The 18,077-nt window shown below is 39.8% G+C and overlaps 1 protein-coding gene across 4 annotated transcripts in view; it reads left to right on the plus strand.

The window, feature by feature from the left end:
* The first annotated feature begins 2,621 nt into the window (after positions 1–2,621).
* GOLIM4 (golgi integral membrane protein 4) overlaps positions 2,622–18,077 on the plus strand; it is an 85,578-nt gene continuing 70,122 nt past the window's right edge. For all 4 annotated transcript variants that reach the window (XM_007972170.3, XM_007972171.3, XM_007972172.3 and 1 more), the window contains exon 1: positions 2,622–3,447. In XM_007972170.3, coding sequence (XP_007970361.3) covers positions 3,261–3,447 — 187 coding nt within the window. In that variant the 5' untranslated portion in view covers positions 2,622–3,260. The remainder of the gene's footprint in view (positions 3,448–18,077) is intronic.

Below are 18,077 nucleotides of genomic sequence, written 5' to 3' on the forward strand. Positions count from 1 at the left end.
ACTTTACCTTGGAAATGTAATATTATAAAAATACCACCATTAGTGATTTTATGTACTTCTACATACCCTTCTCGAATTTGAAATAATGGATAAGTTCAGGTAATAATTTTTGCTCTTTCAAATTTTATGACTAAAATATTGAGTTGTGTTTTATGGCCTGCATTTATTATGTTCTGTAGAGTCAGCCAGCAGCTGACTCTACAGGCAAAGAATAGGCAAAGAATATCATTGGCAAAGAATATCGTTGGAGTCTGGAATCACATGCAAAGGAATCAGAAGTTTAAGATGAATCATACATTCAGGAAACATAAGAATTTTCCAAAGATTCTAAAATACATATTGTGTAATATATGAGCAATAATTTTCCAACAACTTCTTTTTCTTTTGTGGCTAGGATAATTTTCTTTTCAAATATGGGGCAAGATTGTTACCATAAACTTTATTTATTTATATATTTATTTATTTTGAGACAGAGTCTCACCTCTGTCGCCCCGGCTGGAGTGCAGTGATGTGATCTTGGCTCACTGCAACCTGTACCTCCCAGGCTCAAGGGATACTCCCAACTCGGTTTCTGGAGTAGCTGGGACTATAGGTGAACTTCACCATGCCCAGCTACATTTTTATGTATATATATATATTTTTTTTTGTACAGGCGGGGTTTTGCTGTGTTGCCCAGGCTGGTCTCGAACTCTCAAACTTAAGCCATCTGTTCTCCTTAACCTCCCAAAAGTGCTGGAATTATGAGTGAGCCACCATGCCCGGTCTAAATTTGGATAGTGTTTTTGGAGAAAGAGTTTGTTTAACAAAGTACTCTGACAACAGTAAGGAATGTTTAGTTATGAGGAATTTTAAAGGGATTTCAGTAATTATCCAATCTTAATTTCTGAGAGTCAAACTAGAAAAGAGGAATTTAAAGTGGTAGTTTTAATAACAAGCAAGGTTATGTAGTATTTACACAACAAAACTCCCAAACTCCTTTAGATGGTTTTCTTTTGCAATCAGATTCTCATGTTAATGGAGATACAGTTTCATACTGTAACTTGTTTAATAGAATGAGAACATTGTTTCTATTGAAGAAAAAGACAGAGAGCAGGATTTGGATCTGGATTCTAATCTTGCTGAGTAACTAACTTTATGCAAGACCTAAAAGGTCCTAGAGCTATCATAGTCACTTTGATAAACTTTGGCTTCTTTACCAACATGAAAGTCTGACACCCTGGCGGTGATCAGTGAGTCAGTGTATCTGTACACGAAAGTATTTTGAATAATATAATGCAAGTTATTATTTATTAAGGAAAAGCACATGCAAGACATACTTTATTTTTACAGTGGTATAAATGCCACAGACTAGCATCGTTATAAATTCAGTGTATTTTATGGCTTTAGCAACCTATAATTTCAGAGTCCACCTAAAAAAACTTTTACACCAGGAACTGTCTTTCTGTTGAATTTAGCTAAAGAGATTTACCCCCATTTTGAGCACTCACGCCCATTAGCAATGGTAACGACTAAAGTCCAGTTATAATATAAAAAGTATGCAGTGTATCATAAATTACACCACACTATTGAGACAGATAAAATTTACTTTTCTTAGAATTCAGATCAACAGCAGAAACAAACATTATCATTTCTGCATAACCTTAATTTTTCCCCTCAGGTACACAGAAAAAATAAATGCAGTATACATTTCTTCGAAGAGGTTTGTGGTTATTACCTTTCCCGTGCTGTACTAGTTTTCACATAGGGAACCTTTGTTGCCGTTTAAAATGTAATTTAGAAATGTAACTGATGTGTTTTGCCACCAATAAAACAAATATATATGACAAAATGAATGGATACTCATTTCAGTCTGTACGATTTGTTTTTAAATTATTCTATTTGCAGCTAGAGGAGAAATGTGAGATCATTTCTTTCCTTTCTGCCAATGGCAAGCTGATTTCCCCAGACCACGTGGACAATTGGACATTAAGTCTAGCGTGCTTCAAGTCTCCCGACTCCTGCCGGGCCATCTGTGGGCACACACACATCTAGGCTAATACACTGGATGGGGTAAGGCAGTCGACACAGCATCTCTGGTTTGACTACCGGGATTGTGCTATGTAGCTATCCCATGTGTCTGCCGCATCTGTTTATTGGACAGGGAAAGAAACTGTACTCAGCAGAGTGCACACAGTTACTGCCATCCATTCTTTCGTTCATACAAACATTTTACTACGCTCTCCACGTGCGTTCCGAGAACTGGATCACAAACACACATACTCAAATACACACACACACACACACACACACACACACACACACACGTGTTCACCGAACCTCACCCAGACTCAGGCCCGGACAAGTCCCCCGCCCACCCAAAGCTCCCCGCCCTTCCGCCTGCCTCTTCCCACCCTCTCCGACTCCACGTGGGCGCACCCCGGCGTCAGGCGGCAGCGCTGCCCAAAGAGCCCCTGTCCTGCCCCGGCACTGGGAGGGAAGGCGCGGCCCTGGGGTCGGACCGACAAAGCGGGCGTCCAATCGAACCCGACACTGCCTTCCCGAAGGGAGGGAGCGGCAGCTCGGACGGGCCCAATGAGCAAGGAGCCCGAGTGGGACTTCCTCCCGGAATCCCGTTGGCCAGAATAGCGGGGCCGTGGGTGACACGTAAGTTGGGCGGGAGGTGGCGGCGCGGCAGAGGCTCCAGCCGACCCGTCAGTGACACCGCTCTGCCGTCCCCAAAACCAGCCGAGGCAGCTGGCCCCCACCCTTCCACCCATTGGGCAGGCCGCGCCGGGGCGCGGCCCGGAGTCCTGGTCCCTTTGTTGGGCGCGCACCCCCTCCCTTAGGTGGCAACAAAGTCGTGCAGTGGAAGCCGCCGCGAGGGGGCGGGGAGCTGCCAGGGCGGGACTCCAAGAGCTGCCCGGGGGCAGCGGGGCCAAAAAGTGGGAAGGAGGAAAAACGGCAGGAGGCATCTGGGGACAGGCGCGAAGGCAGCCGGCTCTGAAGTATGCGGAGGGCCCCCTCCCGGCCCCGGGCATTCGCGGAGAACGAGCGTCGCAGAAGTTTGGCTGCAGCTGCCCGGGCGGCGTCGATGGCTGCGCGCCCCGCGACGCGCGGGGGCTGAGCGGGCGCCACTTCCCCTCCGGGCCGGCTTTTGTGTCTGGCATCTCCTCCTCATGCTGCGTCTGGCCACCTCCTGCGGCGGCCGCTGCTGAGACGCTCGCTCGGACCAAGGGGAGGAGACGGCGGGGGCGGCCGCGGCGTTGGGTCCAGGCGGGACTATGGGAAACGGGATGTGCTCCCGAAAGCAGAAGCGGATTTTCCAGACGCTGCTGCTGCTGACCGTGGTGTTCGGCTTTCTCTACGGCGCGATGCTCTACTACGAGCTGCAGACGCAGCTGCGGAAAGCCGAGGCGGTGGCGCTCAAGTACCAGCAGCACCAGGAGTCCCTCTCCGCCCAGTTACAAGGTACGGCTAACGGGACGCGCGCAGTCGGTGGCCAACTTTGCCCCGCGCCTCCACCCGGGCAGGAAAAGTGGCTTTGGGGAGCTTCTGGCACTGTGGTTGCCACCTCTGACCTTCACGGACGTCAGAGAAGAGCTTTTCAGGACTGCCGGCCCCAGAATGTCAGGGGAGATGACATTCTCAACCTTCCGCTTCTTCCTCCCAGCGGTTGGGTTTGAACTTGGTAGCACCAGCCCATCGTCCCGCTGGGCGTTTGGTGGGCGGGTGCAGAGTCTCCTTTACCCGAGGGCTTGTCAAAGGCCCAGCGAAACTAGGAGCCCTCCGCCGCTTCTGCCAGCTCTGCTCTAAGGAGCATTGTTCTGTCGATTCTAGGTATTTGCTTTCTTGTTGACTTTGTCAGTTGCTTAAAACATGGAGAGTTTGGCAGAGATTTCTCACACTGTTTTGTTTTTCAAGGGAAAATTAAGCCATGATCCAGCAGCTTAATTAAAGTCATGGCCCAGTCGAATGGAACCTAGATCTGGACCCGCTAGTTTCTTATTTCTTATTCTTTTAATTTAATAGGATGTTTTCAGAGATGCTGGATGTGTGGGAAAAGTCCACACGACATACCATTCACCATCCTGCAGTAGTTTCTCTCAAAAAAGATTTACTTGTCTTCCTCAGTAGCTTACTTTATCACAGAGCTGCATGTATGTATTTTACAGTTAGCTCGGGAAGTCAGAGGAGAAACACAGGTTTTCACTTTGCCATGCACAGCAAACCCAACTTGAGCAAGACCTGTAGAAGAACTTAAAGTTTGTGTCCTTCTATTTTAGAATCTGATTTAATGTAATTTTCACAAACATAATTTACTTTTAATGTAAATTCAGAAACATTACCTCAAAGTCAGCACCATGTCGTCTTGTTAAGGACGTATCCTATACATACTTTTTTTTGGAAGCTTTTACTTGTGGTTAATTTTCAATACTTATGCAACTTTCTCCCCAACCAAAAAATAATGAATAGCTGTAAGTAGTGAAATGTTGGCAGCCTTTGCTGATGATGCAAATATAGCTTATTTAATATTGCTAGGTAGATAGATGCAAGCTAGAGGGATGTTTCTGTGTATATGTGTGCAGATATAAAACAGATGCTTCTTCCTTGCTTCAGTTATTCTGAGTGTTTTCTAGTAAAAAATTTAAGATGAGAGAAAATGATACGCATCTGATTGCTTGAACTTACTTGCTCTTCCCAGCTTAGAAGAAAGAAAAGTATTTTTAGCTTACTGAGGCTGCATAGCCACAGGCAATGAAAATACATGGCTGGGCTTGGTTCAAAAGTAAAACCCGTTTTGATACACTCTTAGGTTCAAAAAATTTTCTTTAAACTCATTGAAATTTACCCATGAGTTATTGTTGGTATGAGAATATGGATATTTGTTTACTTATTTATTTAGAAGATACCAGTAGCTTCCCTGTGAAGTTCCATGATGTTAGACCAAGGGAAAAATTTGCTGTCTAATAGTACAACAGTACTGGATTTTCGTAAACATGGCTGGAAGGGCCATGTATGGTGGATTATATGAGGTTGTGTGTGCCTTGGTCTCTTAGGAGTCCCAAGAGGGCAAAGACTGTCATTTTTGCCATTACCTCCCCAGCACCACACTGTGCCTGACACTCATTAGGGGAATCAATGCATGTTTATTCAAACAACAAACAAAAATTATTCGAAACTGTGGTGAGTAAGTTCATCCCAGGCACTTTTGTCTTTCTGAGACTTTGCTTCTGTGTCTTTGCTTTTTGAAAGCCAAATAAAACAACAAGAAAATATTTTGTTCAAGTAGCTCCTTTGCCTCAACGGCCTATAATGGACATTGTTGACTGAGGCCCTGATTTCTGAATAATGGCCTTTATTTGCAGTATTTCATTTTGAAATTTTAGAAATTTCTGTTCTCATTTGCCCTTTCTTTTTTTGGTGGTGGTGGTGGTAGTGGGGAAAAGAGGTGGTAAATGGTAATACAGGATCATTAAAATGTACACCTTTTGTTTTGCAGCAGATGGAAATGTTCTACCTAATTTGAATAAGTGGCTTCAAAGTTCATTTCTTAATTTATTCTTTTGTCATTTCCTCTTTAATTATGATGTTACAAAACTTGCAGTATGATTATGCATTAAGAATTTTTTTGGCAAGCAGGCTACAGTTTTTTTGTTTTTGTTTTTTGTGGATTCACTTTTGACTTCTGTAGCATTTATTTTGGATTTCCCATGTGTAGGCCATTCAATGAACATTTTCTGATGGTATGCAACTTTTGCTTCCCTTTTCCAAGACAAATGACATTTTACTCAACAGCACCGTGTGCCACCTGCATAGATGGGCTTTTAGGACGTCAGGCTCTCCGGTCTTAATACTTGATTAGTGAGGTGGGATTGCATGACCTGCTTTGGATTCAGATCAGAATTAATTACTTTACAAAGAGTGGTCTTTTTAGAAATGACTCAAAATTTCAGTAGTTTGGTCCTATAACCTGGTGATGTGCGTTTGTTAAGTGAGTATATTTAGGTCACCTTCAATTTAAGAATACATTATACTTCATAGATTCCTTTGAAAGTGTGTTACTTGTAACCCCAAGTTACAAGTTTTATTATAGAAGAGCCCCATAAATAGAAGATGTCGGGGATGGCGTGCAGAAAGGTCAAAGACTAGGCAAACCTCTTCCACTATAAAAATATCTATATCTGCCTGTTTATCTCTCCCTGTTAGCAATCAGTCATCTATTTATCTCCCATACGGGTACCTTAATTATACTGAGGAGTAGGGCAGAGGTCACATACTGGTGGCAAAGGTAATAACAGTCTTTGGACGGCACAATGTTTATATAACCTTTAATTTTTTTAAACTGCTTTCAAGTGAGCCATGCTCCATTGTCTGTATCTATAAGCAGTGTTTCTCAGTCTAGACTGCCCATTAGTATCACCTGGTGGCTCCCAGACCAATTAAATAACAGTCTATGGGGGGTGGAACCCAGGCTTCAATAGTCTTTAAAGCTCCCCTGGTGATTCCTGTGTGCAGCCAAGGTTGAGAGCCACACCTCTATAATCTTAAAACTGAGCCACTCCGTGCATTTACTTTACTTGTTTGACCCCAGAGACACTTGAATTTTTTTATCTGAGCATGTGATTTAAAGCAGATTGGTTTCTAGACTGTAATTCAAATTCTACTTCTAAAACCTTTTGTGTGAACCTCCACGTTTTTCTTATTTATAAAATGGAGATTAGAATAACCTATTTGATAGAGGTATTGTGAGGATTAATGAAGGTGATAGACTGTAGAGCTCTTAGAACATACTTGGCATATAGTAGGTACTGCTCATTAAAAGTTAACTGTTATCAGAATCCCTCTTTGAGGTAAGCTGTTTTATCCCTTCTTCTCTTGCCAGGTTTGTCATGAGTAAAAATTTTGAAATTGGCCGAATTTGTTTATGTAGCTAACCACCTTCTTTTATTGTACCTTAAATGAACATCAAGGAATATGCAAACATCCAGTGTACCTTACTCAGAAGAAAGGACCTTCCTTGACAATTTAAATTTGGACTACGGTTACTGATTAACTGTGTTCTGGATCTTATCAGATTAGGAGAGGGTGTGACTGCTAAGGTAATAATTATGAGCTGTAAGATCTGGGAGAGAGATGTAACTATTTAAATTTTTACAAAAGGCTTTTAGCATAGAGGCAAAGAGCCCGACATTCCTAAAACACAGTATTGCAATGCTTTTGGACTTACAGGGATAAGGAGAAACCATCAAGAAAAAGTTTTTGTAAGGTTTATATGTTCCTATTCCAGATGAATATGTTACAACTATTTAAAATTTAAAAAAAGGTCACAAATGTGGACCCGTAGAAGTGCAGAGTTACAAGTGTGGATTTCTTACATGCGTATATTGAGTTGTGGTGAAGTCTGGACTTTCAGTGCACCCAAAGAATGAACATGTTTACCCCACAGGAAAATTTCCAACTCTCACCCCCCTGCTAGCCTCCCACCTTTTGTAGTCTCCAGTTCTATTCTCTATGTCCATGTATGCCCATTGTATAGCTCCTACTTGTAAATGAAAACATGCTGTCTTTGACTTTTCTTTTTCTGAGTTATTTCCCTTAGGATAATGGCCTCCAGGTCCATCCATGCTACAAAAGATATGACTTATTCCTTGTTAACGGCTGAGTAGTATTCCATGGTGTATATATACCACATTTTCTTTACCAGTTCTCTGTTGATGGATGCTTAGGTTGATGCCGTATCTTTGCTATTGTGAATAGTGCTGCAATAAACATACAAGTGCAGGTATCTTTTTTGTATAATTATTTATATCCCTTTGGGTATATACCTAGTATTGGGATTGCTGGACTGAATGGTAGCTGTATTTTTAGTTCTTTGAGAAATCCTGATACTGTTTTCCAGAAAGGTTGTACTAATTTACATTCCCACCAACAGTGTATAAGCATTCCCGTTTCTTTGCATCTTTGCCAACATTTGTTGTTTTTTGACTTTTTAATAAAAGCCATTCTGACTAGTGTAAGATGGTATCTCATTGTGATTTTAATTTGCATTTCTCTCATACTTAGTGATGTTGAGCATTTTTTTCTGTTTGTTGTCTTCTTGTCTAGCTTCCTATTAAAAATGTCTTTTCATGCCCTCTGCCCAGTTTTTAATTTTATTTTTCTTGTCAAGCTGCTTGTGTTCCTTGTAGATTCTCGATATTAGCCCTTTGTCAGATGGATACTTTGCAGATATTTTTTCCTATTTTGTAGGCTGTCTGTTTACTCTGTTGTTTCTTTTGGTGTGCAAACATTTGTTATTTAAGTTAGTGTTTTTTGCGTTGGGCTCCTCTAACACTTAGGATGGCCCACTGGCCTAAGCATGAATACATCTTGTCATTGGTTACTTCTTTGCTTTCAACCTTCCCTAAATCTACTTTTAAAAAAAAAATGTTGGCCAGGCACCCTGGCTCTTGCCTGTAATCCCAGCACTTTGGGAGGCTGAGGTGGGCGGATCACTTGAGGTCAGGAGTTTGAGACCAGCCTGGCCAACATGGCTAAACCTCATCTCTACTAAAAATACAAAAATTAGCCAGGTGTGGTGGCACATGCTTATAATCCCAGCTACTCAGGAGGCTGAGGCATGAGAATTGCTTGAACCTGGGAGACAGAGGTTGCAGTGAGCCCAGTCACACCACTGCACTCCAGCCTGAGCAGTCACACCACTGCACTTTAGCCTGAGCAGCAGAGCAAGACTCTTTCAAAAAAAAAAAAAAAAAAAAAGAGAGAGAGAGAGAGAGAGAGAAACATCTCCTTCAGTACAGAACCAGGCTTTTTTTATTCCTTCATCTCCAGCATATGGTGCCTGGCGTATAGTAGGTGCTCAATAAATAGTTTATACCTATGTAGTACTTATTCTTGGCCTATTAATGTGCGTATAATGGTGATATTGTGGGCAGTGAGATGTAGTGGATACAGGCTGAGGCGTCAGAGCACTTGAATTTGATTTCCTGCTGTCTTATTTTACTAGTTGTGTGGTCATGGGCAAGTTATTTAACCTTTTGGTGACTCAGTCTCTTCATACGTAATAATCAGGATAATAGTACTTACAAAAGGTTATTATGAGGGTCAATAGTGTTAGCTGATGTGCAATGCTTAGAAGGGTGTAGCTTGCATTTTGGATGATTGAGGAAGCATATATACAACAGAGTGGTTCATAGACCTCAGCAATTTAGACCACAAGTGTGGGCAATGTGTGGTAGGTGTACTAATTTTCAAGTGCAACGTTAGAACTTATGAACTAGGCATTGTCTGTTAAATGGACATCTTCACTGAAGTGCAACTTAGAGTTAAATGAAGAGACTATCATTTTTGCTTGATTCTGTAGAATATGGAACAAAAATACTCTAAAGTTCAGTAGTTTTTATTTGTATGTAAATTCATTCCCTGAATAAAAAAGATGAAAGCTTCCAAATACCTTTTGAAACTTTGATTCAGTGAAGCATTCTTTTGAATATATATGATTTGCACAGAATCTATAATTGATTTCACACATTGTGCCCACCTTAGTCATCCCTGTAATATGTAACATGCCAGCTCTAATAAGAGTACTGGTGTCCAGGTAAATAATTGGTTGCTGTGTAAGAGAATTGCTTGTTATCTCGGAGGCTTTAGTTTAAGTTCCAAGTAGATTGGAAGCCTTGCCTTGATTTATTTTTATTCTTTCTTATCTTAGGAAGGACAGTTTCCAAAAGGACTGGTGTACAAGACCATATTACGGTGGCTGAAAGAATAAGTGAATTGGAGTTGGGGAAATGAATACTGACTAAATATGGTGTGAATCAAAGAGCAAAGGATTGGAGAGAAACCAGAAGAGAGGGCAGGGAGAGAAAAGGGGACACATATCACCTGGTGACTTTTCAAAGTACTGAGGAAGAGTTTTGTTCACACCTTTATGCCCTAAAAGAAAAGCAGCAGGAAATCGTGATGGGAGAGCTGGCTGGGGCATTAGATGTGGTTTCAGTGCAAGTCAGGCGTTTACCAGCAGGGTGACCTTGAGCGGGCAAGTAACCTCTCTGAACTTCAGCCTCTTTGTATTTGAATTTGGGATAACAATGTCTAACTTGCAAACTTGTATGGATTAGAAATAGTGCACCTAAAGTGACTAGTGTGAGTCCTAGAGAATATTACTACTACCATTTATTAGGTGACCAGAACTACTGTTGCTGAATTAACATTGGGCCTTTTTTTTTTTTTTGCCCAGCCTTTACTACATCCAGTATGTAAGAGTGTTATTAGTGCTGGCCTAAAAGTGGCTCCTTTCACTGTGTACCCTACTTGGCTGAAACTTTTTGATTTAAGATATTCTTAGTCTGTCTTTTGCACCCTTTTGAGCCGTTTTTGGGGCCAAAAAACCCTGAAAATGCTTTACATGATAGCAACTAAGAGTTGTTTTTCATTTTGACAGCCAGGGGTTCTTCTTTTATCATTAAGGACAAAATGGTTTTGCTACTTTTGCCAGTAGATGGTTTATGGGTTTTATAGCTTTGTTTTGAAGTGAAAGTTATGTATCATATAGATTTATTATAAAAGAAAAATGATAAACTATATTTTCTTTTTAGCGAGTGTCCTTTGGAGTGAATTTATTTTGGTAGAATTTTGAAAATTTACTTGAAGAAATTAAGTTATTTTTAATCCATAACATTTATTGAGTACCTAGGGTTCTCAATATTCAATGCTAAGCTTATTACATGCATTATGTCATTTAACTGTGACACTAGCACTTTAATCTGAATGAGCAATCTGAGGCTTAGAGAGGCTAATTAACTTCCCAGTGTCAAGATCTAGCCTAATGAAACTAAGCTTAGAACTCTAATGTAACTTTTTCCATAGTGCATCATTGCCCTCAAAATTATTTTAGTGTCTCTCATGACAGTATTAATGGTTTTAAGAAAGTAGGTTAGGTGGGTCATATGGGGATTCCTGATAAAATTTAGAATAAAAAATAACAGGTGTACTATTTGATGCAGCATTTCCAGGGTACAAGAAATTTGCTGCTGGTATGAAAGATTATTTTTGTTGATACTGGAGTTGATTTTATGTGGCATGTAGATGTTGCCTGAAATAACAGTGAATCACATAATGAAAAACTTATTTCCTTTCAATGCTTTCTTAACAAGTAATAGAGAAATTCTCAGTTTGATGCCAGAATCTCTCTCCAAGAGAGTTGCTTCCCTGTTTTTCCAAAGAGAATAGACGTTAAGCAGCCAAAGACTTAGCTAGAATTTAATAATTGCTTTGTTGTATTATTGTATTTAATTTTAAATTAAATCTATTACCAATCATTAATGCTATGTAAATCAGATTTTTCATTTATAAAGTAGTGGTGTAAAAGTTTCCTGTTTAAAGTTTATTTTAAGGAAAAATAAACTTATTTAAATGAATATTTGGTAAAATCAAAAAAACTGTGCAGGTTTTGCATGAGTTTGGTAAGAACTTGCCTGAGGGGTGCCTGCATGTCTGAAGTTTAGGAATGCATTGACTGATCAAATTGGATACAGACACTGAATTTTATAGTTAGTTAACTGAATTGTAAGGTGGATAAGTCACTTACCAGGTGGCTTAAGCTAAACTGAGAGCCCACATATTCTGACTCCCAGTACAAGATAATATCCCTTCACTGCCCTGTGCTGTCTCTGTAGACTAGGACCCTCTTCTCTGTGAGAAGAAATGGGCATTGCTATTTTTAAACAATGCTGTGTATTTCTGAATGGTATATTTGTGTTCTTTGTTTTTATTGGCCCGTGAGTGCATATGCAGAAGACATGTCAGTCATTGTCCTTCACCGATAAGCTTTACTATGTAGGCTCATAGCCTGGAGGGATATGGGCATGAAATAAATTGCTCTCTATAGCCATATGACATTTTAAAAAATACTACTTTAACTTTTTCATATATAAAATGTCACAATATGATAGTGAATAGAAAATTAAGATGTGCTGTCATTCTGAAGGATAGGCATTATAGAACATTGAAATGATATTTTTACTTTTCTTTGAGAGTGCATGAATTTTAAAAAATTATCATTTTAGGAGAGTCAAACATTTCATTTTCCAGTTCACATCTCATTTAAAATGGCTCCTTTAATTGGAATCTTTGTTATAAACAGAAAACAAAATCTGCAAATCAAGATATTTAGGACAGCTTTGACGTTGCTTATGTGTTCTCTTGATAATAGCTATGATGCTCTAAAATAAATATTATAAATATAGATTAAAATTTGGCAGTTGATAATTGATTAATTTGGTTTAGAGAAGTTTATCAAGTTTTATGTTAGTGAGATTTATTATGAATAAATAATATTAATATTATAAATCTGTGATCCTTGCCCTTCTGCATCAATAGCTCAATCTTTTAACAGAAAATGTTTTAAAGTATTTTATATTTTATTTAGAGGTTTGGATGCTATAAGACAAGTTAAATTGTATTGATGTCAAACATCACTTTTATTAAAATATGAAAAATAATTTTTTTTACTGTATAGACGGTCATCAGCTCAAAATCTAGATGCCATCCAAATTTGATCCAGGTGTGGGTGAGGCCCCTTAGGTATCCATACAATCTTTAACTATAATACTTCACGTATGCTTCCTCTTTATCTGTAGATCCGTGAAACCAGAGTCAAATTACCTGCCCTCAACACAGCCAACATATTGTGGTAGGATAGGCATAAAATACTTAGATATTCCTGTTTAAAAAAGGCAGAAATGTGAGAAAAATAGGAGTCACCTGTCCACAGGAATTTTGAAATCTGTTGAGGCAAGTGCTCCTGTAGTAGGTCTCAAAGCCTGGGAATAGTTCTCCATGGTTCTTGACTGTACCGTTTGGTTCTTGGTTCCACTCTGAGTCATCTTTCCTTTTTCGTGAAAGGTAGCATATGTTTGCAGCTGAGTGGTTTTTCCAGCCTGCTTCCTACCAGTAGAATTTTAAGGACTTGTGGCCTTTTTAAATTTAGTAGTGCTTCTAACCCTTTTGGTCCAAATAGGCAGTGATCCTGCTGATATAATCTTCTCAAAAAGTTTGTGGGTCTCCTGTGAAACTTCTTTGAATTTTCTCCATTAGACAAAAGCCGCATTCGTATATCTCCTGGAGATAAGTCTTTTCTACTTTGGGCTTGTGTCAAGATCAGGGAGAGACAATGCATGCCCTTAAATTTCCCAAAGGCTCATTATGAGGATCTGAGGAACCCTTAGGAGGTCCTGTGATCTGATTAAATAGTACTCTGAGATACAACTTTTGATCTTTCCAAGATTTTAACAAACCGATTTTATAAGACATCCTCAGCTTTTGTCTTTAGACCATTGTTTTCTGGTTGTGTCCTGGAATTGATCTTTTCTTAAAAGCTGTTTCTTAATTTCAGCATTATTTGCTGTCTAGAGAAGCTAAGAATTTTTGTAACTAATCAAGTCCTGCCTCCTTTTTGTTTAGCGGTCCTTCCCCCAATGTATCTCTTTCTTGTCATAGTTTCCTATGAAGACAGTAAGAAGAAACCAGGTGATGTCTTCAGCACTTTGCTGGTAAATGGCCTTAACTGGATAACTCAGTTCATCTGGCACATTTTATTTTTTTAATTCCCATATAACTGTAAGTGACTGCTGGTCACGTAGCTACATCTAAGTGTGGGTATTGCTAAACCTTAGCCACTACGTAATTTTTAGTTTCCACAAACATTTTCTCATTTTCATTTAAGCCCTTCCATCAACCTTCTTGAATTCCAGAATTCTGTGTATGGTGTGTTCGAGGCACATTCTCACTAATACTTTTCTTAAGGTCCACTACACAGTTCCAAAGCCACTTGCGCCTTTAGATTTTTATGACAGAACCCCACTTCAAAATCTATATTAGTTATCATGTTGCATAGCAAATTATCTCAAAACTTAACTGTCTTAGAACAATGAAGATTATCTCACAACTTCTGTGGGAAAGGAATCGGCTTAACTGGGCGACTCTGCCATGGTCACTCACAAGGTTGCTGTCAAGCTGCTGATCAGTGTTTAGTCATTTTAAAACTTGATTGGGATTGAAGGATCTGCTTCAAAATTCACTCAGGTGGTTGTTGATAGACCTTAGAAAATCCATTTCCAATCACACTCATCTGGGGCCTACCGCAGGAATATGTCACAATATCATAACTGGTTACCCCCAGGGCAAGTGTATTAGTGTGTTCTCACATTGCTAGAAAGAACTACCTGAGACTGGGTAGTTTATAAAGAAAAGAATCTTAATTGGCTCACAATTCCACAGGCTGTATAGGAAGCATGGCTGGGAGGCTTCAGGAAACTTACAATAATGGCGGAGGGCAAAGGGGAAGCAAACATGTCTTACTCTGATGGAGCAGGAGAGAGAGGGTGAAGGGGGAGGTGCCATACACCTTTAAACCATCAGTTCTTGTGAGAACTCACTCACTATCACGAGAACGGCAAGGGGGAAATCCACCCTGATGATCCAGTCACCTCCCACCAGGCCCCTCCCTCAACACTGGAAATTACAACTCAGAGTCAAACCATATCAGCAAGAAATCCAAGAGATTGAGAAACAGTGTAAGCACTGAAGATAAAAGTAAAGGTGTTTTAATAACCTAATCTTGGAAGTGGTATCCCATCACTTCTACCATATTATCTTCATTAGATTTGAATCTCTACATTCAGCACATGCTGAATTCAGCACAAGGGAAGGCCTTAGTGAGGTTGTGAATTACAGATAGTGGAGATCATTGGGATGCCTTAGTAGCGGCCTACCATAAGGTAAGTATAGTTATCTGAATATTATTATTGTCATTGTTGGGAACATCATTATTCCCAAAGTTGTTATAAGCTAACATTCATTGAGCACTTGCTGGGTACCAACCACTGTTCTAAATCATTTTCTTGGATTATCTGACTCAATACTTTTGTAAAAATGTTTTACTACATTCTAAAATGTGACTTACCATTAAATTGGAAATATATTAGCAAGAAGTGGCATTTAAAATTATAGCTTCACAGGGAAATTACTTGGTGTTTAAACCGTCTGACCTGGGAACATTAAAAATCCACGTGACTCTCTGAAGTATAAACCCAGTTGGTAGCTCATTAAGGAAAATACCCACGTGGAAGACATCATGTCTTTAGGGAGTTTCAAAACCCTTTGATAATACGCAGACCATTTCTTTGGCAAGTAGATAGGAAGGAATGCACTGCAGCGTGTTCCTTTTGACTTTATAGAATGCAGTCCTTGGTGAAGTTTTCTTTTATTTGACAGGAGATTTTTTTTTTGATACTTTTACTGGTCTTAGCAAGATATTTTTGATTTAAAGAAAGCATTAATCGTAACTGGTCATTTCAGTTTGTTCATTCACTCCTACTTTGAAAGTCATTTAAAAAATTACAATGTATGAGTATTCTTTTGTGCTATTAATAAAGTCAAAAGTAGAATATAAGAACATGTTGTGAAAGGTCATTAAATGTATTCTGAAGTTATAATTCCACGTTATAGTATGTCTTCATTCACCTAAACATAGTTTAGTTATTACAAATACATGAGAAAAATATTCTTTTTATTTGACTTCCATTGTACTTTCCAAAACATATTTCTATGAGAGATTGGATTGGAAAGTGGGTAGATTATATTTTGTCAAAATGTGTTTGAGGCTGTATTTCATTCAAGAATTAAAGATTGTTCTGCTCTTGTCAGTGAGAAGTTGTTGTTGAATTTCTGTAGAACCAGTGTTTCTCTTCCTACCTCATTGCTATGTGTATGGGTGCCAGGTTTCTGCCATGATATTCACTGGCATTCTAAGTTGCTGTGAACTCCTGCTCTTGGTGGTACTCATATTGACACCATCACCCTCTCCCTAACAGGTATTCTCTTCTCTATTTGCCAAAACCAAAATGAGGAAAACTTCCTGTGTGTACTGTAATGTATTGATAATGTGCCATGTCGTTCTTAGAGAGACATATTGTTCTTTCTCTCATACCTTTTGCTCTGAGTTCGAGTAGGGTCCATGTGGACTGAGCCTAGAGTATACTCCCTTGTGTTGAAACTGTCCAGGGAAGCAGAAGCTACTAGTTACCTATAATGGTAGTATTTGAGAGTACATATGTGGCCCTATGTAAAGAGACTCTAAGACGTCTTCATCTGAGAGTCTCACAGTAACAATATTTTGAGTAGGGGCTGAACTTGAAAGAAAGTCAGCTTTGTCTTTACTGTTGGCTTCTAGTTCTTCTCAGAACTGCCTCCTATCCAGCACCAGCTCATTGCCTAAGACTGCACTGAATATTTTTCCTGTGATCCTGTCTTCCCTAAGGGTGGCATTTTCAATGTGTGATCCTTGGGGTGGTGGTTCATGAACATCCTGAAACTATATGTCAATTTTGTATATGTGTCTTTTTCCAAGACAGAAGCCATAGTGTTAATCACTTCCTCAAAGCATCAGTGACCTGAAAAAGATTAAGAACCACTGCTTTAGGGCAAATTCCTCCTGAGGTCTTTTCAAGTCCATCTTGGAATTTGACCTCCCTTAGTCCCACTCCATGAACCCCCTCTAGACATGACTGTAAGTGGCAGAGTTTGTAATGGAGTAGTCATTGTGTTTGCTGCTGTTCCCCTTAAGCCCTGACCGTTAACCCCCTCACCCTCCCATCCCCAAATTAAAGAATAATTCTGATTGGAGACTTAAATGGCTTTTAATAAATTGCATTCCTAGAATACATTAGTAATTTCTTAGTAAATAATGAAAAGGTCTAGCAATTACATGAGAAATGTGTACTTTCTAATTGCCTTGTATTCATGATATTATTTGATCCTGAAAACAACCATATGTTACAGAGTAAAGCAATATACTGTATTATTGCCATTTTAAATTTAAGGAAACAGAAGTCATACAGCAAGACAGTGACATAGGTGGGATTAATGCTTAATTTACTTGGATCCTAATTCCGGGCTCTTACTCACACAATCCTTAGTTTCCAAGGCTTCCTCACCCTGGAGCTAAACATAGGTTTAACAGGAGTTACAGAACTGAGTTTCTGTGAGTTTCTGACTTTGCCACCTCTGAGGGCACTCTACCTTTTTTTAGATTCTACCAAACAGCTAAGAATATTCCAGTCCATCTGCTACCCGTTACACCCTTCCCAACCCTGCCTACTATGTCCATAGAAGATGCTGATGGCTGCTCAAGCTACTAATTTCTGCTTCACCTCTGCAGCTTTCCACTGTCAGTCTCACGTGCCCTGGAGGATCCAGGCAGGCTCCATAAGGATTGGGTCCCAGGGTAACGAGGGTGATAGTCACTGGGGAGAGTTCAGCTTCACTACCCTTTCTTTCTGTTAATATCTCTGGCACATTGTCCTTGATCTAGAATTAGGGGATTAGACTGTCCCTTCCCTTAGTATGATTTCTTTTCAGTCTTCTGCATTCTGGAATGTAAATAGGACTTCATCTCATACTGGAATCCTGCTAACATTCACCACCGGCTGCTACCTGGTAGCATCTTTAGCTTGTCATGACTTCACAGTGGGGTGGTTTGATGCTCACCACTCAACTGAGTCTCCAGCTGTGTGCTTTAGATTCCAGGTGTCAAAGTCAAATCACTTATAAATAAATCAGAGATTGGTTAAAGCAGGAAAGAAAGTTCTTAGAGCCCAGGTTGCAAATACCAGCATATGGGTATGTTTTGGCTTGGCCCACACAGTGCTTTGAAAAATTTCACAGTAGTTTACATGGAAAAAGAAAAATATTTTATATAAACATCTAGATTTCCAACACTGTGGGAAAAGTCCTATTGCAGCACTGGAGCTGCATTTCTGTGTCAGGTGAATGACTTGCTAACTATTTGGAATGGGGCATGTGGGCTTCAGTTGGCCAAAATTCCCACTGCCATTGCTTTGGTCATTTATATTACTGCTCTGGCCTATATAAGCACCTAAGTTTGAAATTCTTTATCTTGACTAACATTTTTAGTTTATCAATGAAGAAAGTATGCCTCGAAGAGATGGAATGACTTGACAACTGTGCTATCTAATATGGTGGCCACTAGGGTCATGGGTAGAAATGTGACTCCTAGCGTGACTGAGGAGATGAAT

The sequence above is a fragment of the Chlorocebus sabaeus genome, chromosome 15, assembly GCF_047675955.1.
Source record: "Chlorocebus sabaeus isolate Y175 chromosome 15, mChlSab1.0.hap1, whole genome shotgun sequence".
NCBI lineage: Eukaryota > Metazoa > Chordata > Mammalia > Primates > Cercopithecidae > Chlorocebus > Chlorocebus sabaeus.